Source organism: Oreochromis niloticus, linkage group LG19 (assembly GCF_001858045.2).
Source record: "Oreochromis niloticus isolate F11D_XX linkage group LG19, O_niloticus_UMD_NMBU, whole genome shotgun sequence".
NCBI lineage: Eukaryota > Metazoa > Chordata > Actinopteri > Cichliformes > Cichlidae > Oreochromis > Oreochromis niloticus.
Window position 1 is genome coordinate 1,290,121 of NC_031983.2, and position 17,264 is coordinate 1,307,384.

The following is a 17,264-nucleotide window of genomic DNA, read 5'->3' on the forward strand; positions in this document are numbered from 1 at the left end:
CATAGTGCTTTATGCTGTACATAAATCTGCAGGTATAACTTTATATAAAAATGTTTTCATCAGTGATGAACAACTCCTTAGTGAGCTGAAACTGGTAATAACATGTTTGATAAAACAGCACTGCATCAGGTACAATAACCACATACTGATGACAACCGTATTTATCAATGAAGTACTGATAGTGTCTCAATAAAGTGTAACAGTGTAAATATTTGTATAATTCGTGTTTGTAGGATTTTGTGGTTGTTTTCAATTTATTTAGAAATGAAACAGGAATTTGACAGATTTTTGATTTCCCCCAAATTTTCTACAGACATCATGTGACACTGTGAGGAAACAGATCAGTGTGTCTAAAGTAAAAGCCAGAGTACGACAGTATGTACGCTGCAGTAGTGTAAGCTTATTTCTACTAAATTAGTAGAAATCTTTTTTTCCTTTTTTTATTACATCCATACAATATTGATTGTAAATAAGGTTAGCACGTTGTTAAAGCAGGCCATAGAAAAGGCATCATACGTTTTGTAAATATTTCTTTTTTAAGAGAGAGAGAAAAAAAGGGAAAATTCATGGATAAAAACCTAAAATTACATTTAGATGAAGGAGCGAGCACTGGTGGATGGTCACGATTGAGATCATTCCTGATGCTGTTGATGTCGGGCAGCTGTGGCTTATATTAGCAGGTGATCTAATAACCGCTGTGTGTTTTAGCTACAGGGACTTGCAATATTAGAAATGAAGCTGTGACCTTTCTAAAGACAATGTGTTTATTTTAATTAATCAATCAATCAATTAATTAATTTTAACAGCCCACTTTACAGACTTTAATGTCAAATCTGGTGTGCACCAGGAGTTTTACATTTCACACAGGAAGTAAGAAATATTTATGATTTTTAAAAAATGCGGCTGTGATCACCTCACTGTTCTTTTTCTGTTCTAAAACATTAACCTTTTATTTATAAAGGACAAAGTTACAGATACATTGATCACATTTATTAAGTGACAGTCTGATGTTGTGGCAGCTGCTATGAACCAATCTAACTGTATTCAGTTGATAGATATATAAATGACTTTGGTCTCCATTAAAATCTCCCAGTGTTTAAGAATACAAATAACTGCTACATGGTAACATTGTTTGTTTATATGCCAGATGAAAAGGCTTTACAACAGGAAGTTACAAACCCATTAAAAGTATTTTACAGCTACGTTGTAGCATTTAATAGAGTTATGGAGTGTTGTTCATCATTGTTTATGAACATGTTGTTGAACGCTGCTGTTCAGTGTGGGAAAGCAGTACACACAAAGGATAAAAATGTTCTGCAGAGATGAAGCTGTGACCTTTGACCTTGTCATGGAAGAAGTTATTCAAACTCTTTTCCCTTCATATGTTAAATGAAATGAAAATGTGCTCTTCATATATACAATAAGTCCAAACACTGTTATTCTAGCGCTGCTGTTACAGTCATACAGATGCTGTGGGTGGATGTATGTATTGACACGTGTGTGTGGTGTGCTTGGCTCGGTGGGACGGGTGGAACCAAATGTGAATATGTGGATACAGACAGCTACTATAAATCAGTCACATGGATCCCAGTGAGACGCCAGGAATGAGAGAAATGAGTGAGGTGTCTCACCGTGCATTCATGAGAATTAACACTGAGCTGTGAATACATTACACGACCACCTCATTAAACAGAACCAGTATATGTGAGCTGGGATTTGACTGAACATTCCCAGTGTGACCTGGTTTCAGCTTTGAGTCCATCGGCTGCTCTCTGCTGTGTCAGGAGACTGCGACCAATGGAGACGCTGTTACTTCTACTGAGATGGCAGTAATCATCCACAGACAGACAAACAGAGCTGCTCTCCATTGTCTCTCTGCTCTGCAGCCTTCCATCACACCGACTGAAGATGTCACTGTTGTACACCAAATAGCTGCTCCCTGTTCTTCTCTGTCTGTGAGTGTGAGACGAGAAAACATGTTTCTGTGTTCGTCAGTGAGATACAAAGCTATGTTGTCGTATTTAAGATGTTCGACTGTGAAGTTTTGACAAAGCGGGGGGTACGACAGACAAAAAAACAAAAGAAATCCATCAGAATTAATCCAGCTGGGTGATCTTTAAGAGAGAAACACATTCAAGTCAAAACAACTAAATTACATATTTGAATTTGATTGTTAAGTATATGGCGATAAACTGCATTAACTCGCCGCTTTCCACATTTCAAATTCATCACTTTTCCTTATTTTGTTATTTTGCCGGCAAAGAATTCCCACAGAGAATGAAAATAGAGAAATAACGATTCCATCCCAGCGCAGAAGTGTTCATTAGGACAATTATGAAAATGAAGACTGCTCTTTAAGGGGCAGGAGGTGGTGCCACACACACGTGTCCGGCTTCACCCACTCTTCCACTGCACACGCTGGGTGTTTAGTGCATTTTCATTTTAATTTTTTTATGCTGGTAATTACAGCATCAATGTTATGATTTGATAATTATACTGAGAGATTCAGAAAGACGACAAATAAAAGGAGAGTGAGCGTGAAGCTTGAATAAAACATAAATTCGTCTGTGATCCCGTACGCACAGACATCATTGTTACTCTGGTTCGTGTGCATCATATGTCATTTATTAACCGTTAGATTTGACATTTTAAACATTTGGTTTCTCTTTTCTTTGATTGCTGTGTTTGTGCTTTGTTCCACTTTTCCTCTCGATGATCTGTGAAAATTCAGAGAAGAGTAAATTCACCCACAGTGGACACTGATAAATCAGGGCTGGATTATTAAAGATAACAGTCACTAACTGGTAAATATTCTAACGTGGCCACAAACCCAGTTGTGTCCTCTACAGTGTCAGTGCTGCCAGATGTTACTGCTGTGTATGATATAAATAGGCTGTGAGGCTCGTCGATGTCACATGTAGATGAAGAACACGCGTAGAAATTTTGTATAAAAATTAAAAAATTTTGTATAAAAAACTGAAATTGTGGACACATAAAAAATAAACAAAAATGTGACCTTTACCTTAAAATGTTCAAACACGTGTCTGAAATGATTCACAAATAAAAAGAATGATTTTTACATCAAAATGGTAAAAACGTCATTATTTATTCAGATTACTGTTATTGTTACAGCCGAGCGTCAGAGCTGACAAATGAAGTCAAACACAGGTGCCACTCAGTCTCCTGAGTGTTACTATGTTACATCTTTTTAGTAAAAATGAACAATATTCACATGTCACAGTAACTACTGGACCTCGGGTTACTGTTTTAGGCGTCCGCTTTGACGACACTGTAACATTGAAATGGATTAGTTCCAAAACTTGTACCTGAGATGTAAGAGAACACCTGCGTGGTACGAAGCAGGCAACAAATTCAAAATTAGAAGCCCAAGTGGTCTGCAGTCCTGCCATGCTAAGGTTCTTTGTTTTGGAATATCACAATCTGAGATTGAGGATTTAAAAACCCCCAAACACAAATTCTCAGATACAGCAGAAAGAAAGTCAGAAAGTGAATTAACAAGAAAACATGTTTGATATTTACCTGTGATTCTGGCCCAGTGCTGACAGTCAAACAGGACTCACTTTAAATTTATTTCACTTTAAACTGTGTTTTCTTGAGCTTATCTCCTCAGTGGTGTTCAGTTTAAGGCTTAATGTGCAGAAGGTTCAACCAAATAAAAAAGTCATGACTGTTTTTACTGGGACACCATAAAAAACTGTTATTACTTTATGTGAATAAATGAAATCTCTTTCAAAATGCTTTAATTCGAAGAAACGTTTCCATGATTAAAGCAGCACACGATGTGTCAGAAGGAGTCTTACTCTAAAAGGGAATCAAAAGAAAACGAGATCACAAGTAAGACCAGAACAGTTTGGTTCATATAAAAAAGCCTCTGAGGAATTTTTGTTGGTGATTTCAGAGGACTTCATTATTTACCTGTGACACAGGTATTAGAGTCACGCAGCGTGTGCAGCCTTCCCTGGAGTTACTCTGTTTGGTTTTGAAACTCTGAAAATTTCACATTTTAAATGTGTTCATTCCTAACTTGGTGACACACAGGAGCGACTCTCTGGTGTTACACTCCCATTGTCTTTGCAAAAGGCACCTGAAGGCAGACATGAGGTCACACATGTTGGAACGAGCTTTGGTGTTATTTCAGCTGTGTGCTGCAGCCAGCGAACAAAGACACGTGTACAGTTGTGTCAGTGCCATTTCAATCACACGTGTCACTTATATACAAATCTCTGCTTCCTGTCTCCTGCACCAGTGCGGATAGAGAGGTTTTTCTGTGTAGGAGAATGCTGCAGCGAGTACTGGTGTGAATGGTACGGAGCTGTGTCGACGTCACTGTCTGCACACATCGTGCCCAGTGCAGTGACTATAATGGGCCCATTAAATTGCCCCACCTACTAGTATGTCCATCTCCCTCCCCTTTGCTTCCCTCCGCGCTCTCTCCATCCTACCCTGTATTTATCAGGCTGTGTGACTTTCTAATCCCTCTCTTTAGCAGCAGTGTGTGAAAGCTAACACTCCTCCGTGTGATTATGGAGGGCCCTGGGCTGCTGATTATCTGAAGAGACCACCACAGAGACCCCCGGCCATGCTCTCCTAAGCCACTGATGCTTTAACGCTTTTTAATTGATCTTCACACTTTTACAAGCCACCCCCCCGCCCCAAAAAAGAAAAAAATACACGCAGGTAAAACTGGATGTTTTGGCTGTGAGAGACTGCACAGCTTTTACTTTTTATTTTCTAACTGGATGTACTTATTTGTTGACGTTTTTCTTGATGCTGTTTTATGCTGAAGTATTCAGTATGCAGTCATGCAGTCATCAGATGTTCACAGATGACCGTCACTGACCCTTCAGCATCTCTCTTTAACTGTCTGACACAGATAATCAGACATCTACAGTAAGCTGTAACTGTAACAGAGGTGTCACCACAGCTATAACATGGGCTCCACTTCCTGCTCAGCACCTGATGTTCTCTATAGTGGGAACACTACACATTACTGTGGTACTAATACATGTTGAACAGTGTGTTCACAAAGAACAATGGTTGGGGTAAGCTAGCCCTAGAGCTCGCAATCAGTTACAATTTTACACAGATGAAGTGGATGAAAACATTTCCTTACTAACTCATGGTATCAATGATAGATCCACTGGTGCTTATGTGCCATAGCACTTTTGTACTCGACCTGGATCGGATGGTTTTCCTTTACATTTTAGTACCTCCATACGTGTGTGGTCATTGTCATAATAACGCGTCGGCGCGCTCCACGACGTAACTAATATGCGACACGAACGCTACACACATTCATGTAAGGCTTTATTCTGTGGGTCTGAGAACTTCCTACATACCACACTCACACTCTGATGGAACCATGGGGGCAGTGCGGGGTTCAGCAACTTGCTCAGGGACACTTTGACGTGAGGAATAGAGGAACTGGCAACCAAACCACTGATCTTCCCACTGCTGAAGACGCGCTGTACCGCTGCTCAGCTTCAGCTAAGACCATAGAAAGACAGCCTCGACAATGTCTGTCTAAAGGAGATAAAAATAATAAACAGCTTCTGTAGGTGAACCTGTGAGATCATTAACATTTTATTTAACTTTTTATATAACAATTTTCATTAATTATACTTGGAGCCCAAGAAATGTTTCTGCAACACACATTTTCCAGTAAATGTGTGCTTCTTAATGTATAATGGTGTCACACAACAAAAACTGACATTATGACCAGATCCTGATTATTGTTTTGGAGTAACTGAGCAGATCTAACCAACTGCAAACAAATAACATAGGAGTAAAAACTGAACATCACACTTTAGCTGCTAGGAGGTTGACCTAATTTAACCTGAGTCGGCACTGGTGGAGCTAAAAGTTATGAACGTCTCCATCGTTTTCTGGTATTGGGGAGAATTCATAGTTTCATTAAATATACAACCGTCACACTCCCACCATGCTTACTGGTATGATGTTTCTTTTTATGAAGACTAAAAACTTCCAAAACATTTGAGCACATGTGAGACGTGTTCTTTGTGTTTTATCTGGTCAGCAATGAGTTTAACTTCAGTCTCTTTCTTATTGTTGAATCATGAACATTCATCCTAACTGAGGTAAGTGCCGCCTGCAGTTCTTCACATGTTGCTCTCCACAGCCATCGACGAACTCTCGGAGTAATTTTGGTCTCTCCTGGGATGGCTATTACTTTCTCACAGAGGTCCCTGTAGGTCAACTAAAAATGAAATCATGATTTCATTTTGTGTTTAGTTGGGTTATCTTTACCTGATATTAACGTTTGTCTGATGATTTGAAAAGTTCAAGTTTGACAAATAAACAAAACCTGAGGTTTCAGAGAGGCTGCAGTAACTGCAGAGTGTAATATATGTCCAATCATAGGAACCTCCTGACAGGGTTGGCTCATGCAGACAGTTTCTTATTTTTGTTACAACAGGGAGAGACAAAAACTTTATATATATTTATATTTTTGTAGCTTTTAGATTCCAGTAAACATGAGCACAGTCATGCACTACAGCCAGCTTTCATCACTCACTGACCAACTTCATTAACTGGAGTTATTTTAAGTCACTTGTTCTCCTGTAACCTAAAGATGAAAGTCCAGTGTAACAGAGCAACAACGCTATTATTTAGTAATAACTATAATATTGACATATTTACATATATATCATTTTCAGCCATCAGCAGTTTTTACCTGCTTGTTTGGACACAGAGCATCTAATAAAGCAGTACTGACATTAAATGGATGCAGTCACATTTCACAAGCTTTATGAAAGTTACTAAAATGTCTTCTATTAATCATATTTAAATTGATAGTAGAGACTAAAGTAATACATGCAGCGCATAAGAAATAATGACAGACCACTCAGCACTCACTGTGTCCTTAAGGGCACAAGCATCACTCATTCACTCCTCATCTGGCATTCAGATCCTTTTATTCCTGTCCTGACGTTACAGTTTTCACTCTGTTTGTCTTCTTGGCTTTTTCACACAGCCGATAATTTATGTTTTTTGTAAGCAGCTACACTTAAAAGATAAAAAAAATAAATAAATGTGCATTTCAACCCATTGTAATGTAACAGATGGATATATGGTGACGCCATCGTCATAAAGCTTTCCATGAAGCGTGTCGCTCACAATGAACACATGGCACAAAAGCTCAGATATCATAACGACTGAAAGGACAAATCTTACGCTGCACAACGTTCAAAGCACCTTCATCAACACCTCTAAAGCGTACCATGCTTCTGCAGTTTCATCCGTTAACCCTGCTTAACCTCAGTGTTTAACTTTTATGATCATTCCCAAAGGTTTGGATCTTCTTATAAGCAGAGAAAATGTATATATGATTGGTATATATATATATATATATATGTATATATCAATTTATATAGCGCCATATCAAAACAACTGTCACTTTATACTGTAGGGTAACAATGGTACAATATTAGAGAGAAAACCCAACAATTAGGCAGTCCCCTATGATTGGTGCTGAGGGGAAGGAAAAACTCCCTTTTAACAGGAAGAAGCCACCATCAGGGAGGGGCGGGGCCATCTGCTGGAAGACCATTGGAGGGTGAGGGAAAGAGAAGAGAGCTCAGGGAGCTAGGACACAAGACAGAGTTTAATGAGCAGTAGTGGCTTACAAGCACATGGAGAAGAAGACGTGAGGGAAGGATTAATGCTCAGTGGGAGCCCCCACCAGCCAATGAGGGACAGCGTGACTAAGTGATAGTTCAGGGTCACCTGATTCAGCCCTAAGCTAAAAGAAAAAGGTTTATCAGATATTTGTGACAAACGTTTGTGTTACCGGTGTATATGAACACACTGGAGTCTGTTAGATAGATATGATGAAACAGTATCAAACAGGACCAGCATGAAGACGAGTTTTACTGTCAGAGGCCACGTGAAGGTCAAACTCCTCTCCATCACGTTTACTGCTGTTGTTAAATAATATCTGTTAATAAAGACAAATTCATCATTTAAAACTGAAGCATTAATTAATGTCAGGACTTCTTTGAACAGTCAGATTCACTGTGATGACAAAGAGAGTTTAAAGAAGCAGTTTTAAAGTTTCTGTCTGTGAAAATGTTGCCTCAATATTGTTTCAGCTCATGTGTTATCTGGGTATGACAGTTATACCAGCGAGTCCATCATCCCTTATCTCAAACTTTCTTTTGAGCTACATCCAGACTTGTACACACGGAGGATTTAACACTGTTACCAAAACAACAAAGCTCTGAGGGTGTAAGGTTTGGGTAACTGATGAAGCTGAAGCAGAGTGAATGTAGTTACAGCACAGAAATACATCTACTATAATGACATGTATCCCCCACTGCTGTGCTGGCCATTACTGTAAATTAAAACGTTTTTAAGAAATGATCAGACAAGAGATTTTGGGCAATTCTGCTAAATGTTCAGTTTCTCTGCCACAGACCCGAGTGTGATCACATTTAGATGAAATCAGAGCCTGAGACTATATCATGGTTTCAAAACAGGAAAGAATAAATAAATGTATTTATTCCCCCAAAATATATGTATATATTATTATTATTAGTATTATTATTATAACTCAAAGTGTAGCGATATATAACTGTTGCAGTTATTTCATTGTTACAGTCACATTATCAGTGAACTGAGTCACCACTGCCGTCATATAATGAGTGCACAGGTGGTGGGTCAGCCACATGTCCACCATGCACACAGCATGGGCTGCTATGATGCTGCTGCTCTGCAGAAACACCAGCACCCCGAACACTGGGAGGCTGTCTCCAGTTCCACAAACCCAACACGTTTCATTGCCATGTTTTACTCTTGAAAGAACTCAGTTTTTCTTTCATTTGTCCATCTGTGCACACTGTTCCTTATCTGAACAAATCTGCTACAGTTGTTCTTATTTTTCCACTGTAACTAGGTGGAGGCAGCCAAACATATCTTTACAACAGGAAAGTGTTTCCAAGCCTTAATAGTCTCAAAGGTACAAGCGTCTGTAAGGAGCTTTGCTTTGCATTCAAGTAAACTGGTGAAGTGTTCAGTAAACTATTTTCTCTGGACGCTGAACTCATGGACCCCCGATAAGGTGAACTAGGGGACAACTGCAATGAAGCCTAAAGTACAAACCCTGACTTTGGCTAGCCTCTTCTCAGAGCTTTAATAAGATGTGTAGCATCACAGGGAATGCCAGGACTGTGGTGTCTGGTGCCAGCATCGCCCACAACCACAGAAGTGTGTTTGAGGGTTTCTCTGACCTCTCCCACTGAGAGAGGGGCTGCTTTAATAAGGCTGCCTTATCTTTATTCACCATGTAACCTCCCTTCAAACACACACACACACACACACACACACACACAAGCTGTGGAGTGGGCACTTGCACCCAGCGTCATGGCTGTGGCATGACCATAGCACTATTAGTGGTCTCCAGGACACCAGCTGATCCTCTCTCAGGGTCCCTGTCACACTGATGTCTTCATCACTAAGCTGAGCAGACAGACCAGACCTGCCAGCCAGTGGAGGTGACAACAAATCCAATTACCTACCCTCCATGGTGTCTGGACCAGACTTGGGTGGAGGCAAGGCTGGGGGCTGGGGTGCAGTGTGGCAGAGTGACAGTGGGACAGTGGAGCACGTTGCTAAGCTATAGAGGAAGAGGGACATGAAAGACAGGGTGCTAGCACAAGCAGTGACACCAAACTGGCAAACAGGCCTCTGGTTGGCAAGTTTCAGTGTAGTCATGGAGGCTGGACTTTGTTTATGAGGCCACATTACTGGCTGTAATCACAGCATTTATGACTGTTACAATCTGAATGATAAAACTTGCGCATACATTTGAGATTTGCTCAAGTGTTTAGTGTCAGTGTGTTTGATCTGAATCCAGTCTGTTGTTCACGCGCCTCTGTGTCAGTAAGTGCACAGTCAGGTCTGTCTTGGTGTGTCTTCAGCACCAGGCCACATGTTGACAGGTGAGTGTTGCTAGCAGTAGTTATGGTTATTTTTGGAGTGGAAAATAATAGTGGACACAACCGTGGGCTGCCAGTTACTGGTAATTGTCTTGCAGCAGCCTCCCACAGCTGCTGATGCCAGTAACTACAAGCCTTATAACTTGGTAACTGCCTAAATGGTCACCTGTACCACACAGTAAGCTTTACTCACAAAATGTTCATCAACTGGAAAGCCCAAGGTTTGGAGCCATGAGAGGTGCTGGGAGCAAACGACCAGTCACAGACAGGTTTACTGACTGCAGACATCACTGAACCCAAAACAGTGCTGGGTGAGTGTGTAATAGAAAAAGCACATGAATGTGTTACTGTAGCTCGCGCTGAGTGGTCATCATGACTAGAACAGTGATTAATGCAGATATAATCATCATGTTCGCCACTTCGTTAGAGCTGCGCGTCGTGCGACACAGTTTTTGTGGTTCTTCGGCCGCCGCAGCTGTACGGTCTGTTTCCCGCTGTGTTAATGATATTCCAGTACAGTCGCTCAGAGACGCACACAGAGGGGCTGCTGGAGCCGTCTGAAAACTTGGCTTATAGTTTGGACTTCTTCTCCTCCTGTTTCAGTGCTTATGTGGTATTACAATAATAAATCAGGGTTAGCGCTAGGGTGGAGGTAATCGGACAGTATAACCCAGCTTTATTTCAGGCCCTCTGCCTTACAAATGCGTAACTATGAGAAATATGTTGTAATATAAAGTGTCAGGGAGCCAGATCCCCGTCACCCCCCTGTTAACTTATTCATGGATCAAACTGCCAGATAAATTTTGAAGTAGCAGCTCTCATTTCACTTTGGAACATGAGAGTTTACACACTTGGTCACATTTGCCTCTCCTCTTCCTCAGCATCAGCTCTTCAAACAGTTTGACCTCTTGCTCTCTACAGATAATGACTGCTGACCGTACAATACGCCACAAAGCAGTCAAACTTCATTCAGGACCTCTGTTCACTTCCACATCAAGCAGAGCAGTTGTGGGCAAATGCTAACCAGCTCAAATCTGAACAACAACACTGGTTCCTGCTGATTGCTTTGGGGAGAACGCGATAAACGAAGATCAGCGCAGGTCGGGCTCGATCCGCAGCACGGACTAAGGTGAAGGACAAGGGAAACGTGTCTGGTAGGGATGACGTCTGGAAGGGAAAGGAAAGCAAAAGGCGGCAAACAGCCAAAGCAGAACTCCTCAGCCATTATGTTTTCCCTCACGCTGTCAGTCTCCTCTTTCCACCGGAGCCTCGCGCTGTGTCGGAGGAGTCTCACCTTATCATCCACAGAGCCTCAGCGTCTGGAATTTCGCCTTCAGTCGCTGACTTTGGTGCCCAACCGGAGAAGATCATTCACCACTTCCTCTCCCGACATCCCCTCCATACAGGCACGGGATGATCGATTCATGAGAGGGAAAAGGAGGGGATTTTGGGACAGTGTGTGTATGCTGTGAGAGTTAGAGGGCCTCTCACTTTTGAAGGTGGTTGAAGTCTTGCCAGGATATTTCGTATTCATAGTTAAATATTCAGCGCGCATGGTGGACAGGGGCAATTTCTGCAGTCAGCCCACCATCCAAAAGTGAAAAGGATGTGGCTTGTGGATGAAGGGAGCTAGAGAGATAGACACGCATGGGGCTTCATGGTAGTCAGATGAGAGGCTGCCAGCTGCTGATGGGTGACTGTTTGAGCGTGGCGCCTCAGGACATGCCCGTTGAAAGGCGATCCGATCCGATACCCCCACTTATGCAGAGTTTATATACATATGCATACATATCAATTGCAGAACTTCCAATGTTTTGGTCATTATGCCAAGTTGTTTGAGCGAGCATCTTGCATGTCTGAATGGGGAATGTAGACCTACTGGGCTATGACCACTGAGAAAAGCCTCCTCCGTATAAAACCACCCCGTCGTTCTTCCCAAATGTAGAATTGCATGACTGGTGTGTCAACAAAAGCTGTGAAAGCGACTAAAGTTTGGATAAGAGAACTTGCTGGAAGGATTAATCCTACCTTTCTATTCCCTGTGAGGCCAGTAATTATATTAAAGCTGTTGGTCTCATGTCTAACAGCACTAACTGCACTTTTACTGACATACAGTTGTGCTACATGGTGTTGGCACACATTCTGTAAAACTGTGTGATCGCACCGTAACAATAGAAACTCTGTGGCCCTGTGACATCAGTCTGCTGATGGTATAAAGATACATCAGCACATAATCAGAAAAAACAGCCTTGCTGTGTTTGTTTGTAATGCAGACATAAAAAATGAACTGAATGTTTTGGGATACGGCTGGAATGAGAGAAAACCAAAAATGATCTGACTTAATGTCATGACCACCAAACTACCAGGTGAATGTAAACCTAAGCAGCTCCTGCAGCCAGGCGTGCTTTATATTATGCAGTAGAAGCTACTTTAGACTCTTTACTTTGCACACATGTGTGTACTACTCAGAGAATAAGGGACTGGCTATACTTCTAGTTTTGTCCCCACCTCCAGACTGAACACTGTATGACACATTTTGGTTAGCTTGAACATATGGGAAGAAATGCAGCAAACCTCCAACATATTCATTTTGAATAGGATTAATCTGTCTCTATTAACAGCTACACAGCACAGGTCTTTAAGGTGGTGGTAATTAAACCACTACTTATAAACCCCAATTATAGATCCATATCTAAACTCCCTTTATTTCACACTTCTTGAAAGAGTAGATGTTAAAGAATAACTGATCATTTGAAAAATGGTTTGCTTGAATAGTTTTGTGCAGCTGCTGTTAGACTCAGTGCAGCATTTGGTACTGTTGACCATAATATTTCACTACATGCAGCACGGTGGCATGGTGGTTAGCACTGTTGCTGCACAGCAAGAAGGTCCTGAGTTCAATTCCACCATCAGGCCGGGGTCTTTCTGTGTGGAGTTTGCATGTTCTCCCCGTGTTTGCGTGGGTTCTCTCCGGGTACTCCGGCTTCCTCCCACCGTCCAAAGACATGCAGTTTGAGGGGATAGGTTAATTGGATAATCCAAATTACCACTAGGTGTGAATGTGAGTGCGAATGGTTGTCTGTCACTGTGTGTTGGCCCTGCGACAGACTGGCGACCTGTCCAGGGTGTACCCCGCCTCTCGCCCTATGACAGCTGGGATAGGCTCCAGCGCCCCCCGCGACCCTGAAAAGGATAAGCGGAAGCGAATGGATGGATGGATGGATGGATCAGAACACGCTGCTGTTATCAAAGTAACTGCACTGCAGTGATCCTCACACACAAAGGTCATGGAGTTCAACATGGCTTTGTGCTGGGACCAATACAGTTTACATTATACGTGCGCCTCTTAGGCAATATTACGAGCAATTCATTGATATACAAATCGATTAGTTAAACTACAGGCAGGTGTGAAAGGTCTGGATCAACTCTGGTTACTACTTCAAAATTCAAATTACTCTTGGTCTTACAAACTGTAGAAAGACTGTGTCTACCCAAATATGAACTCTAGATGGCGTTACTTTGGCCTTTGGAGTCATTTCCGATGTCCTTCGGCTGTGATGACAGAGGAGAGTGAAGCTTTCACATAGGATTCATTTGCACAGTATCCCTAAAATTGGAAACATCCTGTCTCAAAGTGAGGCTTAAAAGCTATTTCATGCATTTATTACTTCTAGGCTGGACCACTGCACTTCATTATTATCTGGTTGGTCTAAAAGCTCCCTGAATGGGAGGTGGAGCCTTTGGGCCCCTCTGGTGTGAAAACTCTGTTATTGCTCCCAGTTTGGGTTTAGAAGACAGACACTCTCTGCCTCTAAGATTTAGCTTAAAGCTGGACTCTTAAATAAAGCATGTAGTTAGAGCTGGGTCAGGTGACCTCGACCAAACCCTAAGTTATGCTAGGATAGATTCAAGCTGCTCGGGGTTCCCATGATGCACCAAGTGCTACTTCTTCAATCGTATCTCTTCATTCCACTACTGTATTTAATCATTAGCATTATTAAACTCTGGCTCTCTCTCCCATGGTGTGTCATATATTATTTATAGGTATATCTATAGCGAGAGATGGGACTGTATAAATGTGAACATGTACCCAACCTCCACTCTGTGAGAAAGTAAAAAGATATCCCCTCTTTGTGTGATGTCACAGGTCACACCTTGTGGTTTGGAGGTGATTAAAAAGGACGAGGAGATGTGTCGAGTCTTATTCATCAGAGAGCTTCACCTTCCTCTCTCGTCACACCCTGCCGGTCCGGGACAGGAAGTCGCTCCTCTCCCCTCTGGCCCCGATCCAGGCCGATTCAAAATGGTGTACACCCCCTCTAACTACACATCTAAGTGATTATACTGCACCCCCAACCACAGCCACACACACACGCACAAACACACGCTCAGAGGGGCTAATTAAGGCTTTAATATGCAAATGAGAGCCGCAGTAAATTACACAGCTGGCAAATATGCCTGTTTTTGCCTGAAAATACATCATGAGTGCAGCAAGGAGTGTGTTGTTGCAGTTGTTGTTGTGTTTGCAGAGAGACTGGGGATTGCCCCCCTACCCCTCAGCAACTCCAGCCCCCCCCTCGTCTGCTGGAGAGACTCATCCAGCTTTGTCCCTTTCAGAGGTATCATGAGAGAAATGTCGACTGCACAAGTAGTGCTGCATGTTAGTGAGGACAAAACCGGAGTTTAAACACGCTGAAATGAAACTGATATCAACCGGTATTCACATATACTAACATTACCAATATGATTACCTGCTAATGACCAAACATTAATTCACACATATATGAGTGCTGAACAAATCCAGTGTTGTGGCACAGCAGCCCTAAATGAACAATATTGGTTTTTACCAACAATATTATGAAAATATTTGTTTATTTCTGTGCTCTTTAATGGAAATTACATTTATAATCTAATTATATAATTGTAGTTGTTAACCATAAATGTTCATTATGGTCATTATTTTAGCCAAATGACAGTTATTGACAGAAAAATGAGTTTTAGTCGTTACATTTAAGCTCGATTATTTCTCACAGTTGCCTGAAAAATAACAAAATAATTTTGAGGTTTAAACAAGTGTTGACAGATTCGTATAATATTGGTGCTTTGTTGTTTTGACAGTTGGTCTGAGATAAAATGAGGATAATAAAGACACACACAGTTATGTTCGGTGTGCTCGTGGTACCAGGCTGATCTGGGAGCAGTGAACCCTGCTCCCTCCAGCTACTCTAAGCCATTCCTCGCTGCCCTGTGAGGCATTGCTGGGAGGCTTGTTCTGCCTGGTTGCTGTTGTCTGCCTACGCACTTTATTCCCCAGAGCAGCAGTGTCATCATGATGTGAGCTCAAACCTGAGTGCTGACTACATGCATGGTCAGGCTGTCCCGTCACCTAGCTACCCTCCTGGGACTGACCGTGACAGGAAGGGGGCCCAAACACATACCCAGAGACCTTTTTGTCTCACGCTATTCTCCAAATAAGAATCCACGCTCCTTCAAATGATGCCCCCCTGTGCAGTTCATTTCTCACAGCAGTCTCTCCACAGATCCTAGCAGCCACATGCATCTTTTCTCAGATGTCACTCTCGTCGCTCTCACATTCACAGCAAAGTGATCCAAAGGCAGTCGCTAAACTAAACTGAACCGCAGACATGATCGTTGTGTTTAGTTCAGTTTTATTTTGCCTCAAGATGCTTTAAACTGGAAGGTAAAACAATCAGATAACCCCCTGTGAGCCAGCACAGTGGTGACACTGGGAAGGAAAAACTCCCTTTTAACAGGAAGAATCCTCTGGGAGACCCAGGCTCAGGGAGGGGCCTCGTTACGGCCACTCAAATTCATTACAGTGGAAAACCTGCTACATAAACATCACACACAGTGAACATGTAGGGTTAGAAGGTTACATCTTACTGACAGCGTCACTTTGGTTTACTTAAATAAAACTTGTGTTATTATTCCATTTATTACCTGTAGTGTTAGTGAAACATGAGAATGATGCCAAGTTTATACCATGTTTGTTGATTGGATGGTCTACAGGAGACTCTGTGAGAGTCGTCACCTCCTAACTAGTTAATGCAAACACAAAGTACAGCTGAGCTTAATGCAGCAGTCTGTCGTGTACTTTCATGTAAACCAGAGTAACACTGGATCAGATGATTCTTGTTACATGAGGCTGCAGGTTTTCTTTGTCAACACTGAAATATCAACAGCAGATTGAACAGAAACACCTTCACATCAAACAGCTTCAGAGGTTTGCTGTTTGATTCCTGGGCACACTGTACTGCAGATTCAGCTCCAAGTCCAACAGGATCCGTGGTCTCGGTCCTCCAGGTTATTTCGCTGGAGCAGCGTTCATGAGATGTCTCTTATGTGCAGATGTTAAAGTCATTCTCGGACTCTCTGAAAGCTTCTGGTAACAACAGAGACTTTACTGAATAATTCTACTGATGAGCAGATTTAGTAAACATGACTGTCTGAGATGCTCCAAGGCTCAAACATCAGTACAGTTTTCACCTCTAAGAAAATGAGGGCCATGCAGTTCGAAAGCCACCTTTATATAGGAAGAGGTTCACTCTGATTGGCTGGGTCACAGTGCTGCTAGCCTGTGCTGCAGGTCCCCTCACAGGAAGCAGTGTCCTGCACACACACCACACTTGTAATTATGCCTCAGTGAGACAACAGGTACACCTTGCTGACGCACAACATCTCCAGCGTTAACAGCTGACGGGATGCACACGTTGGCCAACTCCAAAGCCAAATATTTAAGCATCAAACAGGTAAACATGCTGCGAGGCCCCCTCGTCCAAGCCCACGTTCAGGGAGAGCTGGAGGGAAGTTTAGTTCATTAGCTGGGTTACACAGTCTCCTGATAAGGGTGTATAAACAGCTCCACCTTGTAGTGGCTACAGAGATAACTTGCCCCTTGGAAAAAAGCTGCTTTCCACCAGGGCCAGGGTGCATGAATATTTCAAGTGGGTAAATAATTAATAATTAACAGTAAACAGGCCACTGATCAAATGGAGCAGTGTGGCAACAGACATGAAAAATCAGACTCTTGTAAACAAAGACAAGAGGACCCAGATTTCCTCCCCCCTCTCTCTCTCGCCTTTTAAATATGCGCATCTTCAATCACCCCCCACATCGCCATAAAACCACACACATGCAAGAGACACATGTATGAACACACAAAGTCCATATCAGTGACTGTGACAAATACACGGCGCTGCCACAGCCCCCTCTGTCACTCACTCATGCCCACACTTATTTTGCTTTAGAAGAATGAAATTTTCACAT

The 17,264-nt window shown here is 42.1% G+C and overlaps 1 protein-coding gene across 1 annotated transcript in view; it reads right to left on the reverse strand.

The window, feature by feature from the left end:
* Window positions 1-1,240: 1,240 nt before the first annotated feature.
* si:dkey-288a3.2 (protein phosphatase 1 regulatory subunit 37) overlaps window positions 1,241-17,264 on the reverse strand; it is a 50,494-nt gene continuing 34,470 nt past the window's right edge. The window contains exon 11 of the mRNA XM_025901135.1: window positions 1,241-1,953. Within this exon, the coding sequence (XP_025756920.1) occupies window positions 1,912-1,953 (42 nt within the window). The 3' untranslated portion in view covers window positions 1,241-1,911. The remainder of the gene's footprint in view (window positions 1,954-17,264) is intronic.